We start from the raw sequence: 24,666 nt of genomic DNA, 5'->3' as shown, positions 1-24,666 counted from the left end.
ACTCCATCTCAATAACAATGAAAAAAAAGGAGCCAGGCATGGTGGCTCATGCCTGTAATCCCAGCACTGTGGGAAGCCGAGGTGGGTGGATCACCTGAGGTTGACTAGCCTGACCAACATGGAGAAACCCTGTCTCTACTAAAAATACAAAATTAGCCCGGCGTGGTGGTGCATGCCTGTAATCCCAGCTACTCAGGAGGCTGAGGCAGGAGAATCGCTAGAACCCGAGAGGTGGAGGCTGCAGTGAGCCGAGATCACGTCATTGCAACCCAGCCTGGGCAACAACAGCGAAACTCTGTCTCAAAAAAAAAAAAAAAAAAAAAAAGGGAAAGAAAGAAATCAGGGCCTCAGGGACATGGACAATTTCAGAGTATGAAAGCTTTGAGTTGTGCAAGGGGACTAATATTTATCTGGGTCATACTGTCTGCCACCCCCACAATGGCTGTGCTTAATGTATATTATGAGATTAGATATGTTTAATAGCCAGCACAATGCTTGGCAAATCTCATGCTGTTTCTACTACACCAAAGTTTTCCAAACTTAAGTATTACTTACATGCAGAAAAGTGTACACAAGTAATCAATTATTTTTTTTTTTCTTTTCTTTTTTTTTTTTTTTTTTTTTGAGACAGAGTCTCACTCTGTCGCCCAGGCTGGAGTGCAGTGGCCGGATCTTAGCTCACTGCAAGCTCTGCCTCCCGGGTTTACGCCAGTCTCCTGCCTCAGCCTCGCGAGTAGCTGGGACTATAGGCGCCCGCCGCCTCGCCCGGCTAGTTTTTTGTGTTTTTTAGTAGAGACGGGGTTTCACCAGGTTAGCCAGGATGGTCTCGATCTCCTGACCTCGTGATCCGCCTGTCTCGGCCTCCCCAATTATTTAAAAAAAATTGAAATTCATAAAACATAAAATTCACCTTTTTTTTTGCGTTGCGGTCCAGGCTGGAGTGCAGTGGTATGATCACAGCTCACTGCAACCTTGAACTTTTGGGCTCAAATGGTCATCTTGTCTCAGCCGCCTGAGTAATTGGGACTACAGGCATGTACCACCACATTCAGCTAACTTTTTATTTTTTGAAGTGATGGGGTCTCCCTATGATGCTCAGGTTGGTCTCAAACTCCTTGGCTCAAGTGATCCTGCTGCCTTAGCCTCCCAGGGTGCCACCATACCCTGCCTAACCACTTTATTTTATTTATTTATTTATTTATTTATTTTTGAGACAGAGTTTCGCTCTTATTGCCCAGGCTGGAGTGCAATGGCACGATCTTGGCTCACTGTAACCTCCGCCTCCTGGGTTCAAGTGATTCTCCTGCCTCAGCCTCCCGAGTAGCTGGGATTACAGGTGCCCACCACCACACCTGGCTAATTTTTGTATTTTTAATAGAGATAGGGTTTCACCATGTTGGCCAGGCTGGTCTTGAACTCCTGACCTCAGGAGATCCACCTGACTTGGCCTCCCGCAGTGCTGGGATTACAGGCATGAGCCACCACGCCCAGCCTAGCCTAACCACTTTAAAGAGAATAATATAATGGTATTTAGTATATTAGTACATTAGTAATAGGTACAACCACCACCTCTATCTAGTTTCAAAACCTTTTTTTTTGAGATGGAGCTTTGCTCTTATTGCCCAGGCTGGAGTGCAATGGCTTGATCTCAGCTCACTGCAACCTCTGCCACCCAGGTTCAAGCAATTCTCCTGCTCAGCCTCCCAAGTAGCTGGGATTACAGGCATGTGCTACCATACTTGGCTAATTTTGTATTTTTAGTAGTGATGGGGTTTCACCATGTTGGTCCAGCTAGTCTTGAACTCCTGACCTCAGGTGATCCACCTGCCCCAGCCTCCCAAAGTGCTGGGATTACAGGCGTGAGCCACTGTGCTGGGCTTTCAAAACATTTTTATCACCCCAACATAAAACTCCATACCCATGAAGTTACTCCCCATTTCCCCATTTTCTCATTCCCACCTCCCCACTCCCCGTCAACAGCCACTGGCAACCACAAATCTGCTCTTGTTCTCTGTGGCTTTACCTATTCTGAATATTCCACACATGTGTAATCATATAATATGTGTTCTGTTTCTGGCTTTCCTTCACTTAGCAAAACATTTTGATGTTCATCCTCAAAATATTGTAGCATATATCAGTATTTCATCCTTTTTTATGGTCGAATAATATTTGATTATATGGGTATATCACAATTGTTTATCCAGTCATTTGCTGATGAACATTTGTGTTGTTTCTATCTTTTTGGCTATTGTAAAAAGTGCTTATATGAACACTTGTGTACAAGAATTTGTTTGGACAACTGTTTTCTTTTCCTTTTTTTTTTTTTTTTGGAGACAGGGTCTTGCTCTGCTACCCAGGCTGGAATGTAGTTGCACAATCATGGCTCATTGCAGCCTCAACCTCCTCCCACCTCAGCATTCCCAGTAGCTGGGATTATAGGCGTGTGCCACCACACCACAGCCGGCTAAATTTTTTTTTTTTTTTTTTTTTTTGAGATGGAATCTCCCTCTACAGCCAGCTGGAGTGCAGTGGCATGATCTTGACTCACTGCAACCTCTTCTTCCTGAGTTCAAGTGATTCTTCTGCCTCAGCCTCATGGGTAGCTGGGACTACAGGCGCATGCCACCATGCCTAGCTAATTTTTGTATTTTTAGTAGAGAGGGGGTTTCACCATGTTGGCTAGGATGGTCTTGATCTCCTGACCTCATGATCCACCCACCTCAGTCTCCCAAAGTGCTGGGATTATGGGCATGAGCCACCATGCACAGTTAATCTTTTTTTTTTTTTTTTTGAGAGAGAGTTTTGCTCTTGTTGCCCAGGCTGGAGTGCAATGGCATGATCTTGGCTCGCCACAATCTCCGCTTCCTCGGTTCAAGCGATTTTCCTGCCTCAGCCTCCCAAGTAGCTGGGATTACCAGCATGTAGCACCAAGCCCAGCTAATTTTGTATTTTCAGTAGAGACGGGGTTTCTCCCTGTTGGTCAGGCTGGTCTCAAACTCCTGACCTCAGGTGATCCACCCACTTCGGCCTCCCAAAATGCTGGGATTATAGGCATGAGCCACCACACCCAGCTAAGTTTTGTAGCTTTTAGTAGAGATGGGGTTTCACCTTGTTGGCCAGGTTGGTCTTGAACTCCTGACCTCAGGTGATCTACCCGCCTCGCCTCCCAAAGTGCTAGGATTACAGGCATGAGCCACCGCACCTAGCCCATTTTGTATTTTTTGTAGTCACAGGGTTTTACCATGTTGCCCAGACTGGTTGCCCATGAACTCCTGGGCTCATGCAATCCTCCCGCCTCGGCCTCCCAAAATGCTGGGATTACAGGCATGAGCCACCCCACCCAGCCTGGACACCTGATTTAAATTATTTTGGGTGTATCCCTAGGAGCAGAATTGCTGGATCATTTGGTAATTCCATGTTTAACTTTCTTTTTTTCCCTCCAATTTGAGAGCAGGTACTGTTTAAGTGCTTAGATTAGAAAAACAATCACGGTAGACACCTTAGTTCATTCTTCTAAGAAGTCTGTTGATCTGGTCCTCCCTGTTGCCAGCATGTCCACTTTCTACAAAATGGATGGTCTTTTTCTTCATTCCACCTTGTGGAGAGGATAATTTCAAGGGCCACAGGAAGTTATTTGCTTCTTTGAAGCATTTTCCAACAGTATAGATCTCAAGAATCAGATCCTCCATACAGGTGATGCCATATTTACCCAGAGATCAAGCAATCACAGTATCATCTGTCAAAGTAATACGGTTCTTACTGATTTTGCCATAACCACGCTGATAGATTAGTTCATTTACTGACTTCAGATTTGGGTACCCCCATGCCATATATGGTTCTACAATCCTCAGCATGTTCACTGAAGCCTTGTTGAGCTTCACAAAGGTTCCATTGAAGATTTGACAAAGGCGAAGAAGCTTCAACACCTTTTGGACCTTTGGGCTCACACCACTGATACTGATCCCGATGACAAATGTCAGTTTGGGTTTTGCAGGTACATAGAAGTTGCCAGCTTTTCTGGCCGTCCTAGCCATTTGAATTTCAGTTCTGTACACCTGCCTATATTCCTTGTGATAGTGTTTCACTTTTTCATAGATAAGTTTCCTCCTTGCCTTTTGAAGCATCTTTTGGGCAAACTTCTTTCTCAGGCCTTTGATCTTCAACTGTGGGAAATTCCTTCGCTTTTTAAGGGTTTCTGGCATAGCAGGAACCTCCTTCTTTTTTTCCTTTTTTTTTTCTTTTTTGAGACGGGGTCTCACTCTGTCTTCCATGCTGGAGTGCAATGGCGCGATCTCGTCTCAATGCAACCTCCCCCTCCTGCGTTCAAGCAATTCTCCTGCCTCAGCCTCCTGAGTAGCTGGGATCAAGTCACCTGCCACCATGCCCGGCTAATTTGTTTTGTATTTTTAGTAGAGACGAGGTTTCGTCATATTGGTCAGGCTGGTCTGGAACTCCTGACCTCAGGTGACTTGCCCACCTCGGCCTCCCAAAATGTTGGGATTATAGGTGTGAGCCACCACACCCTGGCCCTCTCCTTTTTCTTTACGACACCCTACATGGTTCCAGCCAGAAAATAAGTTACTTTTTTTTTTTTTTTTTTTGAGACAGAGTCTCACTCTGTTGCCCAGGCTAGAGTGCAGTGGCGCGATCTCAGCTCACTGCAAGCTCTGCCTCCTGGGTTCATGCCATTCTCCTGCCTCAGCCTCCTGAGTAACTGGAACTACAGGCGCCCGCCACCACGCCTAGCTATTTTTTTATATTTTTAGTAGAGTTGGAGTTTCTCCATGTTTGCCAGGATGGTCTCTATCTCCTGACCTCATGATCCACCCGCCTCAGCCTCCCAAAGTGCTAGGATTACAGGCGTGAGCCACTGCACCCGGGCTTTTTTTTTTTTTTTTTTTTTTTTAGGTGGAGTCTTGCTCTATCACCCAGGCCAGAGTGCAGCGGCACAATCTCAACTCACTGCAACCTCCACTTCCCAGGTTCTAGCAATTCTTCTGCCTCAGCCTCCCAAGTAGCTGGGATTGCAGATGCCTGCCACCATGACTGGCTAATTTTTGTATTTTTAGTAGAGATGGGGTTTCACCATGTTGGCCAGGATGGTCTTGAACTCCTGACCTCAGATGATCCACCTGTCTTGACTTCCCAAAGTGCTGGGATTACAGACATGAGCCACCATGACTGGCCTTTTATTTTTTTGAGACAAGGTCTCACTCTGTTGCCCAGGCTGAAGTGCAGTGGCTTGATGTTGGCTCACTGCAGCCTTGACCTCCTGGGCTCAAACAATTTTCCTCTCAGCCTCCCAAGTAGCTGGGACCATAGGTGTGTGCCACCATGCCCGGTGAATTTTTGTATTTTTGGTAGAGACAAGGTTTTGTCATGTTGCCCAGGCTGGTCGTGAACTCCTGAGCTCAAGTGATCTGCCCGTCTTGGCCTCCAAAGTGCTGGGATTACATGTGTGAGCCACTGTGCCCATCCATATGTTTAACTTTTTGAGGAACCATCAAACTGCTTACCACAAAGGCTGAACCATCTAATATTCCTACCAGCAATGTATAAGGATTCTAATTTCTCCACATCCTTGTAATCAACTTTTAAATTTTAAATTTGGCTGGGCACGGTGACTCAAGCCTGTAATCCCAGCACTTTTGGAGGCTGAAGTGGATCACTTGAGGTCAGGAGTTAGAGACCAGCCTGGGCAACATGACAAAACCTTGTCTCTACCAAAAATACAAAAATTCACCAGGCATGGTGGCACACACCTATGGTCCCAGCTACTTGGGAGGCTGAGAGGAAAATCATTTGAGCCCAGGAGGTCAAGGCTGCAGTGAGCTGACATCAAGCCACTAGACTTCAGCCTAGACAACAGAGTGAGACCTTGTCTCAAAAAAATAAAAGGCCAGTCATGGTAGCTCATGTCTGTAATCCCAGCACTTTGGGAAGTCAAGACAGGTGGATCACCTGAGGTCAGGAGTTCAAGACCAGCCTGGCCAACATGGTGAAATCCCATCTCTACTAAAAATACAAAAATTAGCTGGGCGTGGTGGCATGTGCCTGCAATCCCAGCTACTCAGGAGGCTGAGGTGGGTGTGTCACTTGAGGTTAGAAGTTAGAGACCAGCCTGGGCAACATGACAAAACCTCGTCTCTACCAAAAATACAAAAATTTAATAGAGCCCCGTCTCTACTAAACAATTAAAAAAAAAAAAAAAAAAAAAAAAAGTAGCCAGGCATGGTGGTGTGTGCCTGCAGTCCTAGCTACTCAGGAGGCTGAGGTGGGAGTACTGCTTGAACTGGGAGGTGGAGGTTGCAGTGAGCTGAGATGGTGCCACTGCACTCCAGCCTGGGTGACAGAGATGAAACCCTGTCTCAAGAAAAAAAAAAAAAAAAAACCTTAAGAAATGTTATATAATTTGCCCTAAATAGAAAATAATGATGAATTAAATACAAGTCCGTGACTTTTTTTTTTAAAGTTTGTGTCTTGAGACCTAGACATTTTAAAAAACTACACTACACCATAAGGCACAGAGTGAATATTTATTTATCACAGAGGTCAAGCCTAAGCTCTAATTTTATAAATCCTGGAAAAGCAGGCCAGAAAAGTACAGAGACTTGCCCAAAGTCAAAGCTAAAGATGCTTCCAGAGGCCAGGAGAGAAGAAAATGTTTTAGTAGCACTCCATAACTGGACCCTCAAATCTACTCACTCCAAGCATCCCTTCAAGTTCCTGACTCCAAAAAATCTCAGTAAGAAAACAATAGAGATGGTTTCCAAATAGGAGGTAGGACACCATGAGTGGCATTGAGCAATAACTACAACAGTCTAGCTAAAGATACCTGCCACTTATGACATCTGAGCATGAAACTAATTTTAAAATGGCCATTTAGTATATACATGTAAGAAATCTTGTATCCCCTAAATCTATACAAATAAAAAACTACAAATAAAATGGCCATAAAAATGAAACAACAAAACAAAAACAACCACCACCTGTGGCTTCCAAACGCCTTATCTTTTCATTTATTCATGAAGATTTCTGGTCCCACACATGTTCCAGGACAAGTTGTATCAATATACCCCAATCCTTTCTAACGCCCTGAGTTCTTTCTTCCAAATATCTTCTAATTCGTGGTCTGGGAGGGAAAAGGGTAGTGGAGTTCTCAGGTAGATGACATCTCCAAAGGGGAAAGGACAAAGGCCTCTGGCTTGGCTTCCTGCTTCAGCACTCCAGTCAGCAGGAACTCAGGTGAGAGGAGGGGCAGCCCAACACGCAGTGGAACAGAGCAACGAGGGAAGTCCTGAGGGCATGTGATCACAACTCTCTGAGGCTAGGGAAGACAGCAAAGACAAAATCAGGGGTGAAAAAGAATCCTAGAAATGGGTTCAGGACCCACTAACCAGTCTTAGCATCACTAAAATAATACCTCCTATATGAAGCCAAGTGAAGCACACCGCATACTGTCTATGAACTACTCTTGCTAGGCCAGGCACAGTGGCTCACTCCTGTAATCCCACCACTTTGGGAGGCCGAGGCGGGCAGATCACGAGGTCAGGAGATCAAGACCATCCTGGCTAACACGGTGAAACCCCGTCTCTATTAAAAACACAAAAAAATTAGCCGGGCGTGGTGGCAGGCGCCTGTAGTCCCAGTTACTTGGGAGGCTGAGGCAGGAGAATGGTGTAAACCCAGGAGGCGGAGCTTGCAGTGAGCTGAGATTGCGCCACTGCACTCTAGCTTGGGCGACAGAGCAAGACTCCATCTCAAAAAAAAAAAAAAAAAAATTAGCTGGGTGTGGTGGCGTGCGCCTGTAGTCCCAGCTATTCAGGAGGCTGAGTCAGGAGAATGGTGTGAACCCAGGAGGCAGAGGTTGTAGTAAGCCAAGATTACTCCACTGTACTCCAGCCTGGCGACAGAGCAAGACTCTGTCTCAAAAAAAAAAAAAAAAAAGAAACACACTTGCTAGAAAGATGAACCTGAATTCATTCAAGCTTTTACAATTATCTGCAGTTTCCAGGAAATATGGAATACAGAGGAACAAGATAAATGATGCAACAAGGAGGCAAACCCAAAATTCCACACTGAGGAACATTCTAAAGGACAAGTGACCCAGTTTCTGCAGGAAATTGATGGCATAAAAATAGCTGGGTGGGTTAAGGGATGCTGTAGAGTAAAGAGAATTAAGAGGATAATAGTTGTGGCAGTATGTGGACTTTATTTGAATCCTGATTTGAACAACTGCATAGAGAGATTTTTCAGTCAATGGGGGAAATTTTATTAATGGAGTGGGAGCAAATGACCAATAAACTACTGTTAACTTTGTTTAGGATCAATAATGGCATTGTGATTATGAAACAAAATGCACATATTTCTTAGAGATGTATATTTAAGTATGTAGGAAGAAATAATGTAATATTGGCAGTTTGTTTTATTTTATTTTTTTTTTTTGAGACGGAGTCTCGCTCTGTCGCCCAGGCTGGAGTGCAGTGGCCGGATCTCAGCTCACTGCAAGCTCCGCCTCCCGGGTTCCCGCCATTCTCCTGCCTCAGCCTCCCGAGTAGCTGGGACTACAGGCGCCGCCACCTCGCCCGGCTAATTTTTTGTGTTTTTAGTAGAGACGGGGTTTCGCCGTGTTAGCCAGGATGGTCTCGATCTCCTGACCTTGTGATCCGCCCGTCTCGGCCTCCCAAAGTGCTGGGATTACAGGCTTGAGCCACCGCGCCCGGCCCCGGCAGTTTGTTTTAAAATACTTCAGTAAAGAAAGAGAAAGGAAAAAAAGAAAGAATAAAGAAAAATAAAAAGAAAGAAAATACTTCAGCAAAGAAAATCAAAGGAAAAAAGGGATAGATGGAGCAAAAGTAGCATAATCTAAATTAAGCTGCTGAATCTCGGTGATTGTTATATGGGTGTATCAGCAGATCTGTCCCCTCATTCCTATCCCTTTCTATACCATAGGTCTTTCCCCACCCTCTCACTACTCTATATTCTTTTCTGTACCTCCATTTTTTTTCCCCTCCAACCTTTGCCATTCCAGCCACCTCTTTAACTGCCACTGCCACCTCACCCAGACCCAGAACATCCTAAGCATACCTTATAGGACCGAGGCATGCTGGGTAGGTATGTGCCTCCACAGCAGCTAATGATCTCTCCCATCTGAGGTGGTGGTGGCTGGACTCCAGGGGTCACATAGATCTCATAGCCCTAAGAGAAAGAAATGGTGGAGACGGTATTGTAGGTTGGGAAGCACTGGAGGGAGGGCTGAAGCACAGGTCAAGAGATAGCCTCTCACCTCCAGCAGCCTTCGCTCCCGAGCCCGACTCAGTGCGTCTTGAAGGCTAAAGCCAAAGTTCTTCTCTTGCTCAGGGTCGGTCACCACATATTCATCCGGGGGTAAGAAGCAACCGGCCTTACGGGACTAAGGACAGCAGCAGTCAGCATCAAAGCTCAGCCCAGCCCCTCACCCAGCTCTGCTGCCTAGCACTTAGAGAGAGCTCACAAAATGTCTTTTAAATCATTCAGGCTTCTGGCTCACTAATGCCCCTGTCTTCCTGTAACGCCTCTTCCCTTCCACAACTTTCTAGGGTACTACGTGAGCAGTCTTGCCACTATATTGGTCTGTCATCATCCCTTGGCCTCTCACCTGATGCAGCCAGTCCAGGGAGAGAATGGGGATTCCCCGCCCCAGGGCACACAGGAACTTGACTGTCCGGCGGATGCGATCAGTGACCAGGTGGGAAGCCTCTGCCGCTGAACCAGCCAGACTTCCCCCCAGTGCCAGCACGGCCCGCTCTCCCTGAGCATCCACCACTCCTGTGAAGAGCACCTGTGGAAGGGTTGACCCGAGGTGGTCACAGCAACCCACACCATCAGCACCCATCTCTACAATCCTCCAGGTCTCCTTGCATCCTCCCCTCATCTCTGTCTCCCACAAAGTCCCATGCCCTTGTCTCTTACTTTGGGGGCTGTTGATTCTTGGTTAAGTTTGGTCCGTCGGAGGCTGCGGTTCGGTATTCTGTTGGGCTCCTCCTCTGCCTGGTCTCTCTTTCTCTTGCCTGGTTTTGGAGTCATGACATCCTGAGATTGAGAAAAATCTTGGTGGGAGTTTCAGAGCCCCGAAGCCATTTTTCCCAGCTTTGTGGTCCTAGCCCTCTCCTCACCTCTTCCTTCCCTGGCTTCTCTGCAGTATCTTCTTCCTCTTCCTTGATAATCACTGTCTTCTGGGAGACTTCCCCTCTTTGGGGCTGTTTTTGATGTGGTGGTGAATCCATGATAGCTAAAGACCTCTTGCGGCTTTGAGAGGCCTTAGGCTGGAGCTCTGGGGTGAACCTAGATCTACCTGCTGGTTCCACTTTTCGGATCTGGGAGGCATGAGTTGGTATATCAAGAAGCTGGGGAGAGGCAGGCTCAGGAATGGCTGTAAGGGATTCATCTGCTCTCACTGCTCCCCATCTTTGGTTCCTTGAGGGCCGGGATTTAGGTTCCAGGGGTGCAGAGCAAGGCTTATGGTCAATGGGAGCTGTGAGGGAGCCAGGATTCCCAGTGGCTCTCTGCCTCTTGATGCAACTGGCTTGAGGAATAGGCTCAGGGGAAATAGGCTGGTCTGTGGTGACAGGAGATTGGAATTCAGGGGTAGTAGGAATTAGCATAGCACTTACTGTGGAAGACCTCAGTGTTTTGCTCTGACTACCCTGAGGTATGGCCTCAGGGGTGACAGGCTGGTCTGTGGGGGTAAAAGGCTCAAGATCAGAGGCTGCTGGTTCAACTGGTTCAGGAGTCTTGACAGAGGACCTATTTGTCCTTCCCCTAGTGGCCCTAGATGTGGGCTTGGGGGTGACAGGCTGGTCTGTGGAGGTGGTAGGATGGAGCTCAGGGGCTGTGGGGACAGCTGGTTCAGGGGTCTTGACAGAGGACCTATTTTTCCTGCCCCTAGTGGCCCGAGATGTGGGCTCAGGGGTGACAAGCTGGCTTCTGGAGGTGGAAGGGTGAAACTCAGGGGCTATAGGGACAATTAATTCAGGGGTCTTGACAGATGACCTATTTGTCCTGCCCCTAGTGGCCCGAGATGTGGGCTTGGGGGTGACAGGCTGGTCTGTGGAGGTGGTAGGACGGGGCTCAGGCGCTGTGGGCACAACTGTTTCAGGGGTCTTGACAGAAGACCTATTTTTTCTTCCCCTAGTGGTCCGAGATGTGGGCTCAGAGGTGACAGGCTGGTCTGTGGAGGTGGAAGCCTGGAGCTCAGGGACTGTGGGCACAACTATTTTAGGAGTCTTGACAGAGGTTCTATCTGTTCTTCCCCTAGTAGCCTGAGATGTAGGCTCGGGGGTAATAGGCTGGTGTGTGGAGGTGGAAGGCTGGAGCTCAGGGGCTGTGGAGACAACTGGTTCAGGGGTCTTGACGGAGGACCTATTTGTCCTGCCCCTGGTGGCCTGAGATGTGTGCTTGGCAGTGACTGGCTGGTGTGTGGAGGTGGAAGGCTGGAGCTCAGGGGCTGTGCGGAGAACTGTTTCAGGGCTCTTGACAGAGGACCTATTTGTCCTACCCCTGGTGGCCTGAGATGTGGGCTCAGGAGTGATAGGCTGGTCTGTGGAGGTGGAAGGCTGGAGCTTAGGGGCTGTGGCCACAACTGTTTCAGGGGTCTTGACAGAGGACCTATTTTTTCTTCCCCTAGTAGGCTGATATGTGGGCTCAGTGATGACAGGCTGCTCTGTGGAGGTGGAAGGTGGGAGCTCAGGGGCTATAGGGACAGTTGATTCAGGGGTCTTGACAGAGGACATATTTGTCCTGCTCCTAGTGGTCCGAGATGTGGGCTTGGGGGTGACAGGTTGGTCTGTGGAGGTGGAAGGGTGGAGCTCAAGGGCTGTGGGCACAACTGCTTCAGGGGTCTTGACAGAGGATCTATTTTTTCTTCCCCTAGTAGCCTGAGATGTGGGCTCAGAGGCGACAGGCTGGTCTGTGGAGGTGGAAGACTGGAGCTCAGGGACTGTGGGGACAACTGGTTTAGGAGTCTTGACAGCGAACCTATTTGTCCTGCTCCTAGTGGCCTGAGATGTGGGCTTGGGGGTGACTGGCTGGGCTGTGGAGGTGGAAGGGTGGGGCTCAGGGGCAGCAGAGGTAGCTGGAAAGGGTGTCATCCTGGAGGACTTCCGAGTTATGATTTTAGGCTTTGGGTGGAAAGGCTCCAGCTCTGAGGACAAGGGAGTCTCTGGAGCTTCCTGACTCCTATCCTGCCCGGTCTTACGAATGGTTGGCTCGATAGAAGGTGAAAGGGGAGAAAGAAGGGGCTGAGGTGCAAGATGTTTCTGGCTCTGAGAGTTAAGGGGCTTTTGGGGTGGGGCTGAGGCTTCAGGCACTGTAGGAGGCAGACAAGCATCTGGAGATTCCTGATCGCCCTAGGGAGAAACAGAAGCAAGTGAGGGGGAGGAGGTGGAGAAAAGAGATAGAACTTGGATACTGTTCTTGATACTTGTTTATGGTTAGATAGGCTTACTGGATTTCGCCCAGGCGTAGTGGCTCACGGCTATAATCCCAGCACCTTGGGAGGCCAAGGTGGGTGGATCACGAGGTCAGGAGTTCAAGACCAGCCTGGCCAACATAGTGAAACCCCGTCTCTACTAAAAATACAAAAAAAATTAGCCGGGTGTGTTGGCAGGTGCCTGTAGTCCCAGCTACTTGGGAGGCTGAGGCAGGATAATCGCTTGAACCTGGGAGGCAGAGGTTGCAGTGAGCCAAGATCGCGCCACTGCACTCCAGCCTGGGTGACAGAGTGAGCCTCTGTCTCAAAAAAACACATAAAAATTAGCTGGGCGTGGTGACACGCACATGTAGTCCCAGCTACTTGGGAGGCTGCAGCAGGAGAATCACTTGAACCCGGGAGATGGAGGTTGCAGTGAGCCAAGATCACGCCACTGCACACTCCAGCCAGGGTGACAGAGAGAGACTCTGTCTCAAAAAAGAACAAAAACAAAACAAAAAATATGCTCACTGGGCTGGGCGCGGTGGCTCACGCTTGTAATCCCAGCACTTTGGGAAGCCGAGGCAGGTGGATCACCTGAGGTCGGGAGTTCAAGACCAGCCTGACCAACATGGAGAAACCCCGTCTCTACTAAAAATACAAAATTAGCCGGGGTGGTGGCGCATGCCTGTAATCCCAGCTACTCGGGAGGCTGAGGCAGGAGAATCTCTTGAACCCGGGAGGCGGAGGTTGCGGTGAGCCGAGATCGCGCCACTGCACTCCAGCCTGGGTAAAAAGAGCGAAACTCTGTCTCAAAAAAAAAAAAAAAAAATATGCTTACTGGATTTCCCTTTCTGTCTATGATCTCTCCTCCATTAGACTGGGATATACCTGGGAAGCTACCTTTCCCCATGGACCTGTCTCCATAATGCTACTATAGTGTTCTCCACACATGGATGATGGTAATGAAAAGGATGGCTGGGGCAAAGAAAGAAGAAACACGAAGGATCTTTCTTTTGAGTCAGGTAGGAGATACAACTTGGGAAACAGATATGGAAAACAATGGGTGCCGAGGATAAAGGAATAGAAGCCAATCAAGGAGTGATAAAAATGGAAGAAAACTGAATAATGAGAAAAGAATAGATTAAAGTGAGGCTAGGTGAAGGAGCGTTGGAGAGGATATAGAGATGACTTGTGGAGTAGGAGGTAGAAAAAGCAGCTCTCACCCTGGAAGCCTTCTCAGCAGCTCTGATCCTGGAAGCCTTCTCAGTGGGTGGCATCTTGCAATTCAGGAGGCCTAGACAGAAAATAAACACAAAGGTGGCTGAGTTGCAGGCAGCTGGTTGCCCAGGGGTTGATTATTATGAGGCCTGTGTATCACCTCGAGTTCCCCTCTGCCTTCACTTACCTTTCTGATGCCTCCTGGGGCTCACTGGGGATCCCCTTCCACCTGACTGGCTCCCAGAAGGTACGGGGGCTGAGGTAGGTCCCGGAAGGTCCCCCGCCCCCACCCCAGGCTCTGGTGTTGGGCTGGAGGCCTGCCCTTTCTGGTCCTGGCTCCCTCCCTTTGGCTCCCCTCTCTGTGCATCTCTCTCCAGGATCACTTTGGGCACCTTCTCTTCTAACTCAGCTGGCTCACACTCTCTGTCTGCTACTGGTCTCTCTACTTCTCTCTCAAATGCTTTGCTTGGAAGGGTCTGCTTCTGTACTTGTTTCTCTTGTATTTCCTTGGATGTCTCAATTTCTGCCTTCAAACTCTCCCTATCTCTTTCAGGACTTGCACTTTCCCCATTTTTGTCAGATTCTTGTCTCTGGGTGTCTCTAGCTAACAACTGTTTTTGTTCTCTGTCCTGTATCCCCCTGGTTAATTCTTCCTCTCCCGTCACATCTGTCTGTCTTTCCGGTAGCAGTTTCTCAGTTTCTCTCTCCAGTGGCCCTCTCTCAGGGCCCACCCTCTCTGCTGTTTCTTTTGGTATACCCATGCCTTTATCCACAGTCTGCCTCCCTCTGCCTTGAATCCCCATTGGCTCTGTGTGAACTGGGCTCTCTGGATGTTGGTCTCCTGGAATTGCCCTAGGTGGAGACAGGCAAGGTCCATAGGCCTCAAGGTGGGTGTCAAAAGGCTGGGTCTCAGAGTCCTCAGACTCTCTCAGACAGAATGGCTGTGTAGCCAGGACCTCCCATGGTTCATCTAGGGTACCTGGAAGGGAGGAAGGAAGAGAGAGAGAGGGAGAGAGAGAGAGAAAAGGAGAGGAGGAGGGAAAGGGAAGTACAGATTGACATAATAAATATGATGAGAAAAGATTTAGATAAACTCATAAATAATAAATCTGAACAGGTTATTAAAGGAAAGCTGGGAATAAGGGTGGTAGTTACAACATTTAACGTTTGTCTCAAAAAGGTCATAGCCTTGGGCGGGCATGGTGGCTCAGACATGTAATCCCAGCACTTTGGGAGGCCAAGACATGAAGATTGCTTGAGGTCAGGAGTTTGAGACTAGCCTGAACAACATGGCAAAACCCCATCTCTAAAAAAATACAAAAAAATTAGCCAGGTGTGGGGGCAGGGACCTGTAGTCCTGTAGTCTCAGCTACCCAGGAGGTTGAGGTAGAAGAACTATTTGAACCCCAGAAGTCAAGACTGTAGTGAGCTGCGATCATACCACTGCACTTCAGCCTGAGTGACAGAGACCCTGTCTCAAAAAAAAAAAAAAAAGAAAAAAAACCCCAACAACAAAAGGAAAAACATCATAGCCTAATACGAGTTCCCCGAATAGTCTCTCATCATACCACTGCACTCCAGCCTGAGTGACAGAGACCCTGTCTCAAAAAAATAAAAAAATAAAAACATCATAGCCTAATAAGAGAGTTCCCTGAATAGTCTCTCTCTTTTTCTTTTTGAGACACAGTCTCACTCTGTCACCCAGGCTGGAGTGCAGTGGCATGATATTGGCTCACTGCAACTTCCAACTGCTGGGCTCAGGAGATCCTCTCACCTCAGCCTCCTGAGTAGCTGGGACTATAGCATGTGCCAATGCGCCCGGCTAATTTTTTGTATTTCTTGTAGATATGGGGTTTGGTCTTGAATTCTTGGACTCAAGTGATCCGCCCATCCTAGCCTCCCAAAGTGCTGGGATTACCGGTGTGAGCCACCATGCTTGGCTGGAATTTCCTACTTTTTAAAGGCTGAATAGTATTCCACTGTGTATATATACCACATTTTCTTTTTCATCGACACATAATAATGGTACATATTTATGCGGTACCTGTGCTATTTTGACTCATGCATGCAGTGTACAATGATAAAACCAAGATAATTGGAATATCCACTATCTCAAACATTTATCATTTCTTTGTATTGGAAACATATCAAATCTCTTCTAGCTATTTTGAAATATACAATAAATTATTAACTATAGTAACCCTACTGTGGAACTGAATACTAGAACTTATTCATTCAATCTTGACTGTATTTTTGTATCTATTAACCAACCTCTTTATGCATCCGGTCCCTCTACCCTTCCCAGCCTTTGGTAACCATCATTCTACTCTCTACTTCCATGAGATCCATGTTTTTAGCTGCCACATGAGTGAGCGTGCAATATTTGTCTTTCTGTGCCAACTTATTTCACTTAACATAATGTCCTCAGGGTTCATCCATGTTGCTGTAGATGACAGGATTTCATTCTCTTTTGTGGCTGAATACTGTTCCATTGTGTATATAAACACATTTTCTTTTTTAGATTGAGTCTTGCTCTGTCGCCCAGTTTGGAGTGCAGTGGCGTGATCTCAGCTCACTGCAATCTCTGTGTCTTAGGCTCCAGCAATCCTCCCATCTCAGCCTCCCGAGTAGCTAAGACTACAAGTGCATGCCGCTATGCCCAGCTAATTTTTGTATTTTGAGCCACCGCACCCAGCCTATATACACATTTTCTTTTTTTTATTTGAGACGAAGTCTCACTCTGTCACCCATACTGGAGTGCAGTGGCGTGATCTTGGCTCACTGCAACCTCTGCCTCTGGGGTTCAAATGAGTCTCCTGCTTCAGCCTCCTGAGTAGCTGAGACTACAGGCACCTGCCACCATGCCCAGCTAATTTTTGTATTTTTAGTAGAGACAGGGTTTCACTATGTTGGCCAGGCTGGTCTCAAACTCCTGACCTCATGTGATCCGCCCACTTCGGCCTCCCAAAGTGCTGAGATCACAGGCATTAGGCACTGTGCCCCGCCTACGTTTTCTTTTCTTTCTATTGTTTTTGAGACAGAGTTTCACTCTTGTTGCCCAGGCTGGAGTGTGATGGCACAATCTTAGCTCACCACAACCTCCGCCTCCCAGGTTCAAGGGATTCTCGTGACTCAGCCTCCTGAGTAGCTGGGATTACAGGCATGCACCACCAGACCCAGCTAATTTTGTATTTTTAGTAGAGACGGGGTTTCTCCATGTTGGTCAAGGTGTTCTCAAACTCTTGACCTCGGGTGATCTGCCTGCCTTGGCCTCCCAAAGTGCTGGGATTAGAGGCGTGAGCCACTGTGCCCGACCCCGGCCTACATTTTCTTTATCCATTCATCTGTTGATGAACATTTAGTTTGGTTGCATATCTTGCCTACTGTGAATAGTGATGCAATAATGTGGTTTTTTTTAAGAGACATTGGGGGTGGGGGTTGAGGGAAAGGCTATTGCCCAGGCTGGGCTCAAGTGAACCTCCCATCCTGGCCTCCCATGTAGCTGGGACTACAGGTGCTCACTACTATGCTGGGCTAATTTTTTCATTTTTGTGGAGACCAGGTCTCTCTCTGTTGTCCAGGCCAGTCCCTAAATATTTTCAGTCTGTAGCTGGTTGAATTCACGGATGCAAACTCGCATATACAAAGGGTTGATTGTCATCAGAGTATGAAAGAAACATGTAGGAAGGCAAATCAAGAAAGAATGCAGGCCGGGCGCAGTGGCTCACGCCTGCAATCCTAGCATTTTGGGAGGCTGAGGCAGGCGGATCACTTGAGGTCAAGGGTTTGAGACCAGCCTGGCCAACATGGTGAAACCCTGTCTCTACTAAAAATACAAAAAATTTAGCCAAGCATGGTGACAGGCGGCTGTAATCCCAGCTACTTGGGAAGCTGAAGGAAGAGATACCGCCTGGGAGGTGGAGGTTACAGTGAGCTGAGACGGCGCCACTGCACTCCAGCCTGAGTGACAAAGGAAAAAAAAAAAGAGAATGCAAAACTGGGGGCACAGAGGAGGTAAGAGTTTCTTGTACCTGTTGTCTGGAAGCTGCAATGGGAAGGGCCAAGTTCTTGGGGTGGAGTCAACATGAAGGCCTGGGTAGGTTCATCCTCCATGCTCTGGACTGCTGTATAGGAAAAGATGACCTAAGTACATCTCCTCCATACTACTGCAGGGTCTGATTCCTGGTCTCCTACCCTACCCACACTAGCCTTTACCCTTCAAGGACCACCAGTCTAATCTCCCAGCTCCCACTGGTACAGGATTCAAATAACACAGAAGTCCTCACCTTCCAGGCCCTGATTCTCCAGAAAGCATTGGGTAGCTTGCAGATCCGGATCTTCAGAATCTGGTAGGGGAGGAATATTAGATAATTAAAAAAAAAAAAAAACATACCTGACACTAAACTCCTTAAATAATCCCTACCTTTCTCTCCCCAACCCCAACTGTTAGAACCCTGGTTTATTTCAGAGGTCAAGGAAGGAAGGCCAGCACTTACCATCACAGTTGTCTTCAGAGTCCTTGGTCCTACCCACATGTTGTTCTCTCTCCCTTCCTGTGGGGACCTGGGCTCCCTCTCTCTGTGGCTGGGTGGATTCCCCTGGAGTGTCAGTGTCCACCACCAGATCTGTGAGGTTCTCTCTCGAGGTAGGGAGGTCCTGCTCCACTTGTGCCACAGGTGACCCACCCTGGGCCCCCACCTCATAAGCTCTCTCCTGCTTAAGACAAGCTGCAGTCCACTCTGCCCCAGCATCCCCTTCTGCTGGAAGCTGGCTCTTTCTTACATCTGCAACTGCTGAGGCTGCTAAGGAGGTGCCCTCCTCTGCATCTATTTCAGAGTCCCCATGTGGAGACCAGGCTTCCTCTAGAGATACCACAAGCAGCTTTGCTGGTCCCCCGTCTGCTTTCACATCTGTTTGATTTGTCCCCTCCATAGACACCTGATGCTTCTTCATATGTACAATGGCTGACCCTGGCGGGACTTCCTCCTCCACTTGTGTGTTGATGCCCACTGTGATGGAGGCTTGGCTTCTTTCCAGGTGGATCCCAGGTGAGCTCTTATCTGCTTCCACACTGTCATCACTGTCCCCAAAAGGAGGCTGGTCCTTTTCTGAATGTGCTCTAACAAGGGCTCTAATCTTTGTGTGAGCCTTGGGGACAGTTTCTTTATTTTCCACTGGGAGTTCTTCCTCCTCCACATCTGTGTCACTGTCTCTCCCAGTGGTGGTTTGGCATCGCTGGAGAAGGACCGCATGGTGGGCCATGTCCTCTTCTGCATCTCTGTTCCATACAGCAGGCTGGCTCTCTTTCAGACGTGCCAAAGTCAGCGCTGCTGAGACTTCTTCCTCATCATCTGTATCACTGTTGATAACCATGGAAGCTTGGCTTTTCTCCAGAGGGACAGCCTGTGGGGCCTTGCCTTCCTCCACATCTGTATCACTACCAGCCTGGCTCTCCTGCAGATGGGACAGGCCTGGTGCTCCAGGACCCCTTGTACCAACTCCATGAAAGATCTTCCTCTTCTTCATAGGAACGACAACTGGGGTTGCTGGAATCCCCTCTTCTTCCGCATCGGTGTCGCTGTCGATGAAGCCAAAAGGCTGAGCCCTTTCCAAATAGACCTCAGCTGGCCTTCCAGGAGGCCTGCTGTCATCATCCACATCTGTGTCACTGTCCTCTCCAGGAGGTTGGCTCCTCTCCAGAATCATCCCAGCTGGAACCACCCCATTCCCTGCACCCCTCTTGACTTTTGTGTCATTGTCCCTCTCCTTCACTGAAGGCTGATCCTTTTCAAGCTGGATTTCAGTTACAACTTCAGCTTCAGACTGCTCTGCCTCTATAGTGGCACCTCTTCTGGCAGCTGAGGAGGCCTCCTCTGTGGCTGATTGCTGACCTGCTTCCGCATCTGTGTCACTGTTCAAATTGAAGGCAAAAGGCGGCCCAGGGCCACCCAGGACAGGGGAATGCCCCTCTTCATCACTGTGAAGGGAAGAAAAGAGAGTCGATAGAATTTACTTCCCTGGAAGGGATACCTCAACTCAACTGTGAGCTCCTTGAGGGGAGACACAAGGTAGTGTTTCTTCTTCTGTTTCCAATTTGTTTTCCACTTGGCACATCAGAGGTGCTCCATAAACATTCAGCTGAGTGAATGAATATGTGTGGTTCCCCAGCCCCAACTCTCATGATAATCATCTCTTTTAGAGATTGATCCTCTAGCCCCTGGTTCTTCCTCATTTTGAAGACTCAGGTATCTGACTCTTTGGCACTCACCTCTCTGGAACTATCATTGCCACGGGGGAAGATGTGGTCCTTGATTTTTTTACCACATGCCTTTCAGAAAGAAAATCTGTCAAGAACAGAAAAGAATAAGTTGACAGTTGTACACTCATTATTCCCGTCTCCTCGTTCACCCTGCCAATATACAAACTTACCTACTTCCTCCTCTGAGTCCTCAGCTAACAGAAGCCTCTGGGGTTGAGTTCCTCCCTGTACCCTGGGTGTCTCTTCTACAGTCAGAGGGCCCCGGGAGACAAAGGGCAGAGAGACATCCAGGCGATGGTACTGGCAGAGCAAGTCAGCAAAGAGAATCAATTCCTGGTCCCTCAGACGGTGACTCACCCCAGGGCTCAAAACCTTAGGAGGTCTCAGGATTTGAGTACCATTAAGGCTCCCACAGTCTCGGAGGATAGGTGCCTTGTCCCAGGCTAAGATTTCAATCTCTGCATGTTGTTTGGAGATAGATGGAAAGGGCAGGGCCACAGAGCAATCAGGCATTCGGCCTACCACATTCTTCCCGAGGTGTAGTGGGAAATCTAAGAATTAGAGAGGCAGGTAAGTTCCAGGGTCAGAGTCCTGGCCTGTCATTAGGAAAAAGTGCCTATTAGGTACTCTACTACTCACTCAAGGCCTCCGTATGCATTAGAAAAATAGAAGGCCCTAGGACATCTAGGCACTGAAAAAGTGTATGTGATACCCCATCCATCCACAATGGATTTTTTTTTTACTGTTATAAAATATATATAACACAAAATGTATCACCTTAATAATTTTAAGTGTACAGTTCAGTGGCATTAAGTGCATTCACATTGTTGTGCAATCATCACTACCATCCATCTCCAGAGCACACAATTGGATTTTATTTATTATTTTTTTTGAGACAGGGTCTCATTCTGTCACCCAGGCTGGAATACAGTGGCATGATCATAGATCAGTGCAATCTTGAACTCCTGGGTTCAAGCGATCATCCTGGCTCAGCCTCCCAAGTAGGTGGGACTACAGATGTGCAATGAACTACCACACCTGGCTAATTTTAAAATTTTTTTGTAGAGACAGGGTCTTGCTATGCTACCCAGGCTGGTCTCTAACTCCTAGTCTCAAGTGATCATTCCGCCTTGGACTCTCAAAGCACTGGAAATACAGGTGTGAGTCACTGCACCAAACTTCATTTCAATCTCTTAATCTTCTCTTATCAAAGTAAAATCACTTCTAGTGAGCCCAGGGCAGTAGCCTACAACAATCAACTCAATCGGCCCCATCTCCTCCATTCATACAAAAAGAAAAATTCACATCTCATTGAAACATACATAAGCTTCTTGCAACCCTCCAAATACCTTCCCACAAAAATAAAAGACCTATATCAATACTTGAGCATCCAATACCCTCTGACCTTTTTCTGGTCCATGGGCACCACTAAAGATATGTAGCCGCCCTACTGGCTCCACATTACACCTCAAGGATTCACTGGATTGCTCTGTCTCCTCCTCTTCTTCAACATCCCAGTCAATAGCCTGGGTGTCCTCCATGATCTGGGAAGGATACACATTATCAATTATCCTCATTATTGGTTCACACAAACAACATCAGAGTTATCAGACTGAAAACTGGGGGGTAAACTGGATCATTATGAATGTTGATGCTTCTCTTTCCACCAATCTTTCTGTTGTTAACCTTCTGAAGCACTTAAAACATTTTTTTTTTTTTTCTTTTGAGAGACAGTCTTGTTCTGTTCCCCAGGCTGGAGTGCAGTGGTAAGATCTTGGGCCCACTGCAACCTCTGCCTCCCGGGTTCAAGCAATTCTCTCACCTCAGCCTCCTGAATAGCTGGGATTACAGGCACCTGCCACCAGGCCTGGCTAATTTTTGTATTTTTAGTAGAGAGGGAGTTTCACCATGTTGGTTAGGTTTCATCTTGAACTCCTGACCACAAGTGATTCGCCTGCCTTGGTCCACCAAAGTGATGGGATTACAGGTGTGAGCCACTGGGTCCGGCCCTTAAAACATAGTTTGACCATGACGCAGAGCAAGAAATATTGTAGGCCAGGTGTGGTGGCTCACGCCTATAATCCCAACACTTTGCTAGGCTGAGAAAGGCATATCACTTGAGGTCAGGAGTTCGAGACCAGCATGACCAACATGGAGAAACTCTGTCTCTACTAAAAATACAAAAATTAGCTGGGCATGGTGGCTTATGCCTGTAATCCCAGTTAGTTGGGAGGCTGAGGCAGAAGAATCGCTTGAACCCAGGACGTGGAGGTTGCGGTGAGCTGAGATCATGCCATTGCACTCCAGCCTGGGCAACAAGAGTGAAACTCCATCTCAAAAAAAAAAAAAAAAAAAAAAAAAGTAATATTGTAATGTCCCAAGTACATAAATAGATAAAAACATGTGCTTGTTTATAGAAACAAGTTTTGAGAGACAATGTTTATCCTTACTACGTACAATATACTGATATATTTCATTCTATTTTTTTCTGTTCTACATATTTTAAATGCTGATTTGTAACCTACTAAATTGATTTCACTATCCACTACTGGATTGCAACCCACAATTTGAAAAATGCTATTTTGCTAACACATGCCAAGCATGTGTTGGGCATTGTCTTATGGTCAGGCATAGTAGACATGAGGCAGGCATTTAGGAAACTAATACTAAACATACATTCAATAGTTTGCTCAGGATATCCCAGCAGGTTAAGTGAACAAGAATAAATGTGCTTCTGGCTGCAAAACCCATGCTTCTTTTTGTCTTTCTCCTTTTTTTTTTTTTTTTTTTGAGACGGAGTCTTGCTCTCTGTCGCACAGGCTGAAGTGCAGTGGCACAATCTTGGCTCTCTGCAACCTCTGTCTCTTGGGTTCAAGCCATTCTCCTGCCTCAGCCTCCCAAGTAGCTGGGACTACAGGCACGAGCTGCCACGCACAGCTAATTTTTATATTTTTAGAAGAGACGGGGTTTTGCCATATTGGCCAGGGTGGACTCGAACTCTTGACCTCAGGTGATCTGCCCACCTTGCCCTCCCAAAGTGCTGAGATTACAAGCGTGAGCCACTGTTCCTGGTTGTTTTTCTTTCTTTTTTAGCCCATGCTTTTTATACTTTACCAGACCACCTCAGTATGATCAGATGCAACTGCAAAAAATGATAACAAAAGATGACATATATAGAGGCTTCCTATGTGTCAAGCACTGTTCTAATTACTTTATATTGACTCTGACTCATTTAATCTTCACAAGAACCTTGTAAAGTAGGTATTATTATCTTCCATTTCTTCAGATAAAGAAACTGCAACATAGCTGGGTTAAGATTTTCAGATCTCCTTGAAACATATATAAGCGTATATAACGTTAAGATACGCCCCAAATCACCCAGATAATGTCTCTCCTCTAAAATCTTCTGATGGTTTTTCGTGCACACAGAATAAAATCTAAACTCCTTAGCAAGACTCTCCATGATCTGAAATTCACATCTTGTAATGCCTGCCCCTCACCTGCAAAAGCCTATGGTTCAGCCAGACTTTTTCCCCAGTCTTCGAACACACTGTTCTTGTCCCCTCAAATCTTCATGCCTTAGACCAATTCCTTGGCTTTTTCCCACCTAGTTTTCTGGTCCAACTTCTACCTATTCTTTAACATTCAGTTCAAATGTCACTTTTTTTTTTTTTTTTTGAGACGGAATCTCGCTTTGTCATCCAGGCTGGAGTACAGTGGTGCTATCTTAGCTCACTGTAACCTCTGCCTCCCGGGTTCAAGCGATTCTCCTGCCTCAGCCTCCGGAGCAGCTGGGATTACAGGCGCCCACCACCACGCCCGGCTAATTTTTGTATTTTTAGTAGAGACGGGGTTTCACCATGGTCTCGAGCTCTGACCTCAGGTGATCCGCCCACTTTGGCCTCCCAAAGTGTTGGGATTACAGGCGTGATCCACCGCGCCCGGCCTCAAATGTCACTTTCTCAGCAAACCTTTTCCTGGTGTCTTCCCTGCTTTCTGGTGTTCCTGGTGTATCCTGCCTGTTCCACAGTGGTCAATGGACTTGTGCTTACCCTAAGATCTCTCGCTACACTGTAACCATTACTTTCCATTTCTGCCTTCACACCTACCTCCAGGACTGAATTAGGGGAACTGTGTCTTTCCCCTGGGGTCCATCATATTCATTCAATGGTTATGGTATACCTAGTGCTGTTTGAAGTATTCGGCATACATCTGTGAACCAAACAGGAAATCAACCCTGCCCTCGGGATGGCTCATCACCGAGCCTACTGATGAAGGAACAAATGAGATGAAAAGAAAATAGCATAAATGGAATTCACCTGAAAATATGCCACTCTAAAGGGAAACTGTTGACAGGTAGGGAAAGTAGGATGCCCCATGGACAAAGAGTCAACTCTGTCTTTATGACAGGCCAACTCAGCGAGTGCCCACCACGCTTGGCTCCAATTCAAAGAGCCACCATCTTTGGTCCCCACCTCAGTGGGTTCCCTTGTGGCCCAACGTCTCCGCGTCTTCATACCTAAACTCGGAGCGGGGCGCCAGGTAAAGATGAGTATTATGGTCCGAGAAGCGAACTTCCAAGTCACCTTCGCCCAGTCGCACCCAAGACATGCCCCTCCCACCTTCTGGGGGAACCAAGATGGCTCCCGGGGAGCCGTGGGCGAGGCCCCTAGAACTCACCTACTTTGAGTCCCCGCGCGCGCCACCAGTAACGGTCGCGACCCGGGTGGAGCGAGTG

The 24,666-nt window shown here is 47.5% G+C and overlaps 1 protein-coding gene and 1 pseudogene across 1 annotated transcript; both read right to left on the bottom strand.

Annotated features, from left to right (window-relative positions):
• Positions 1 to 3,500: 3,500 nt before the first annotated feature.
• LOC112623457 lies at positions 3,501 to 4,226 on the bottom strand (annotated as a pseudogene).
• A 2,294-nt stretch (positions 4,227 to 6,520) lies between these two features.
• On the bottom strand, positions 6,521 to 24,580 carry LOC112622442 (mediator of DNA damage checkpoint protein 1-like). The gene is made up of 15 exons (XM_025382074.1): positions 24,248 to 24,580; positions 21,334 to 21,472; positions 20,099 to 20,479; positions 19,938 to 20,013; positions 18,166 to 19,646; positions 17,956 to 18,015; positions 17,701 to 17,793; positions 13,857 to 14,648; positions 13,675 to 13,745; positions 10,155 to 12,386; positions 9,952 to 10,071; positions 9,638 to 9,820; positions 9,287 to 9,412; positions 9,088 to 9,198; positions 6,521 to 7,327 (listed from the first exon to the last, which is right to left on the bottom strand). The coding sequence occupies exons 1-15, from the start codon at positions 24,443 to 24,445 to the stop codon at positions 7,160 to 7,162; spliced, it is 6,231 nt and encodes a 2,076-aa protein (XP_025237859.1). The 5' UTR covers positions 24,446 to 24,580; the 3' UTR covers positions 6,521 to 7,159.
• Between the last annotated feature and the right edge of the window lie 86 nt (positions 24,581 to 24,666).

This window comes from Theropithecus gelada, chromosome 4 (genome assembly GCF_003255815.1).
Source record: "Theropithecus gelada isolate Dixy chromosome 4, Tgel_1.0, whole genome shotgun sequence".
NCBI classification, from domain to species: domain Eukaryota; kingdom Metazoa; phylum Chordata; class Mammalia; order Primates; family Cercopithecidae; genus Theropithecus; species Theropithecus gelada.
The sequence above is the reverse complement of the archived record's forward strand: the minus strand, read 5'-3'. Positions and strand labels throughout refer to the sequence as shown.

What these genes read in the sequence shown, in the direction of transcription:
- LOC112622442 (XM_025382074.1), bottom strand. Translation starts at nt 24,445, where the DNA reads ATGAAGACGCGGAGACGTTGGGCCACAAGGGAACCCACTGAGGTGGGG. An exon ending in TTAGAGTGGCATATTTTCAG is followed by an intron (nt 21,473 to 24,247) that starts GTGAATTCCATT and finishes TATCCTTCCCAG; the next exon opens with ATCATGGAGGACACCCAGGC. An exon ending in TGCCCATGGACCAGAAAAAG is followed by an intron (nt 20,480 to 21,333) that starts GTCAGAGGGTAT and finishes TCTAATTCTTAG; the next exon opens with ATTTCCCACTACACCTCGGG.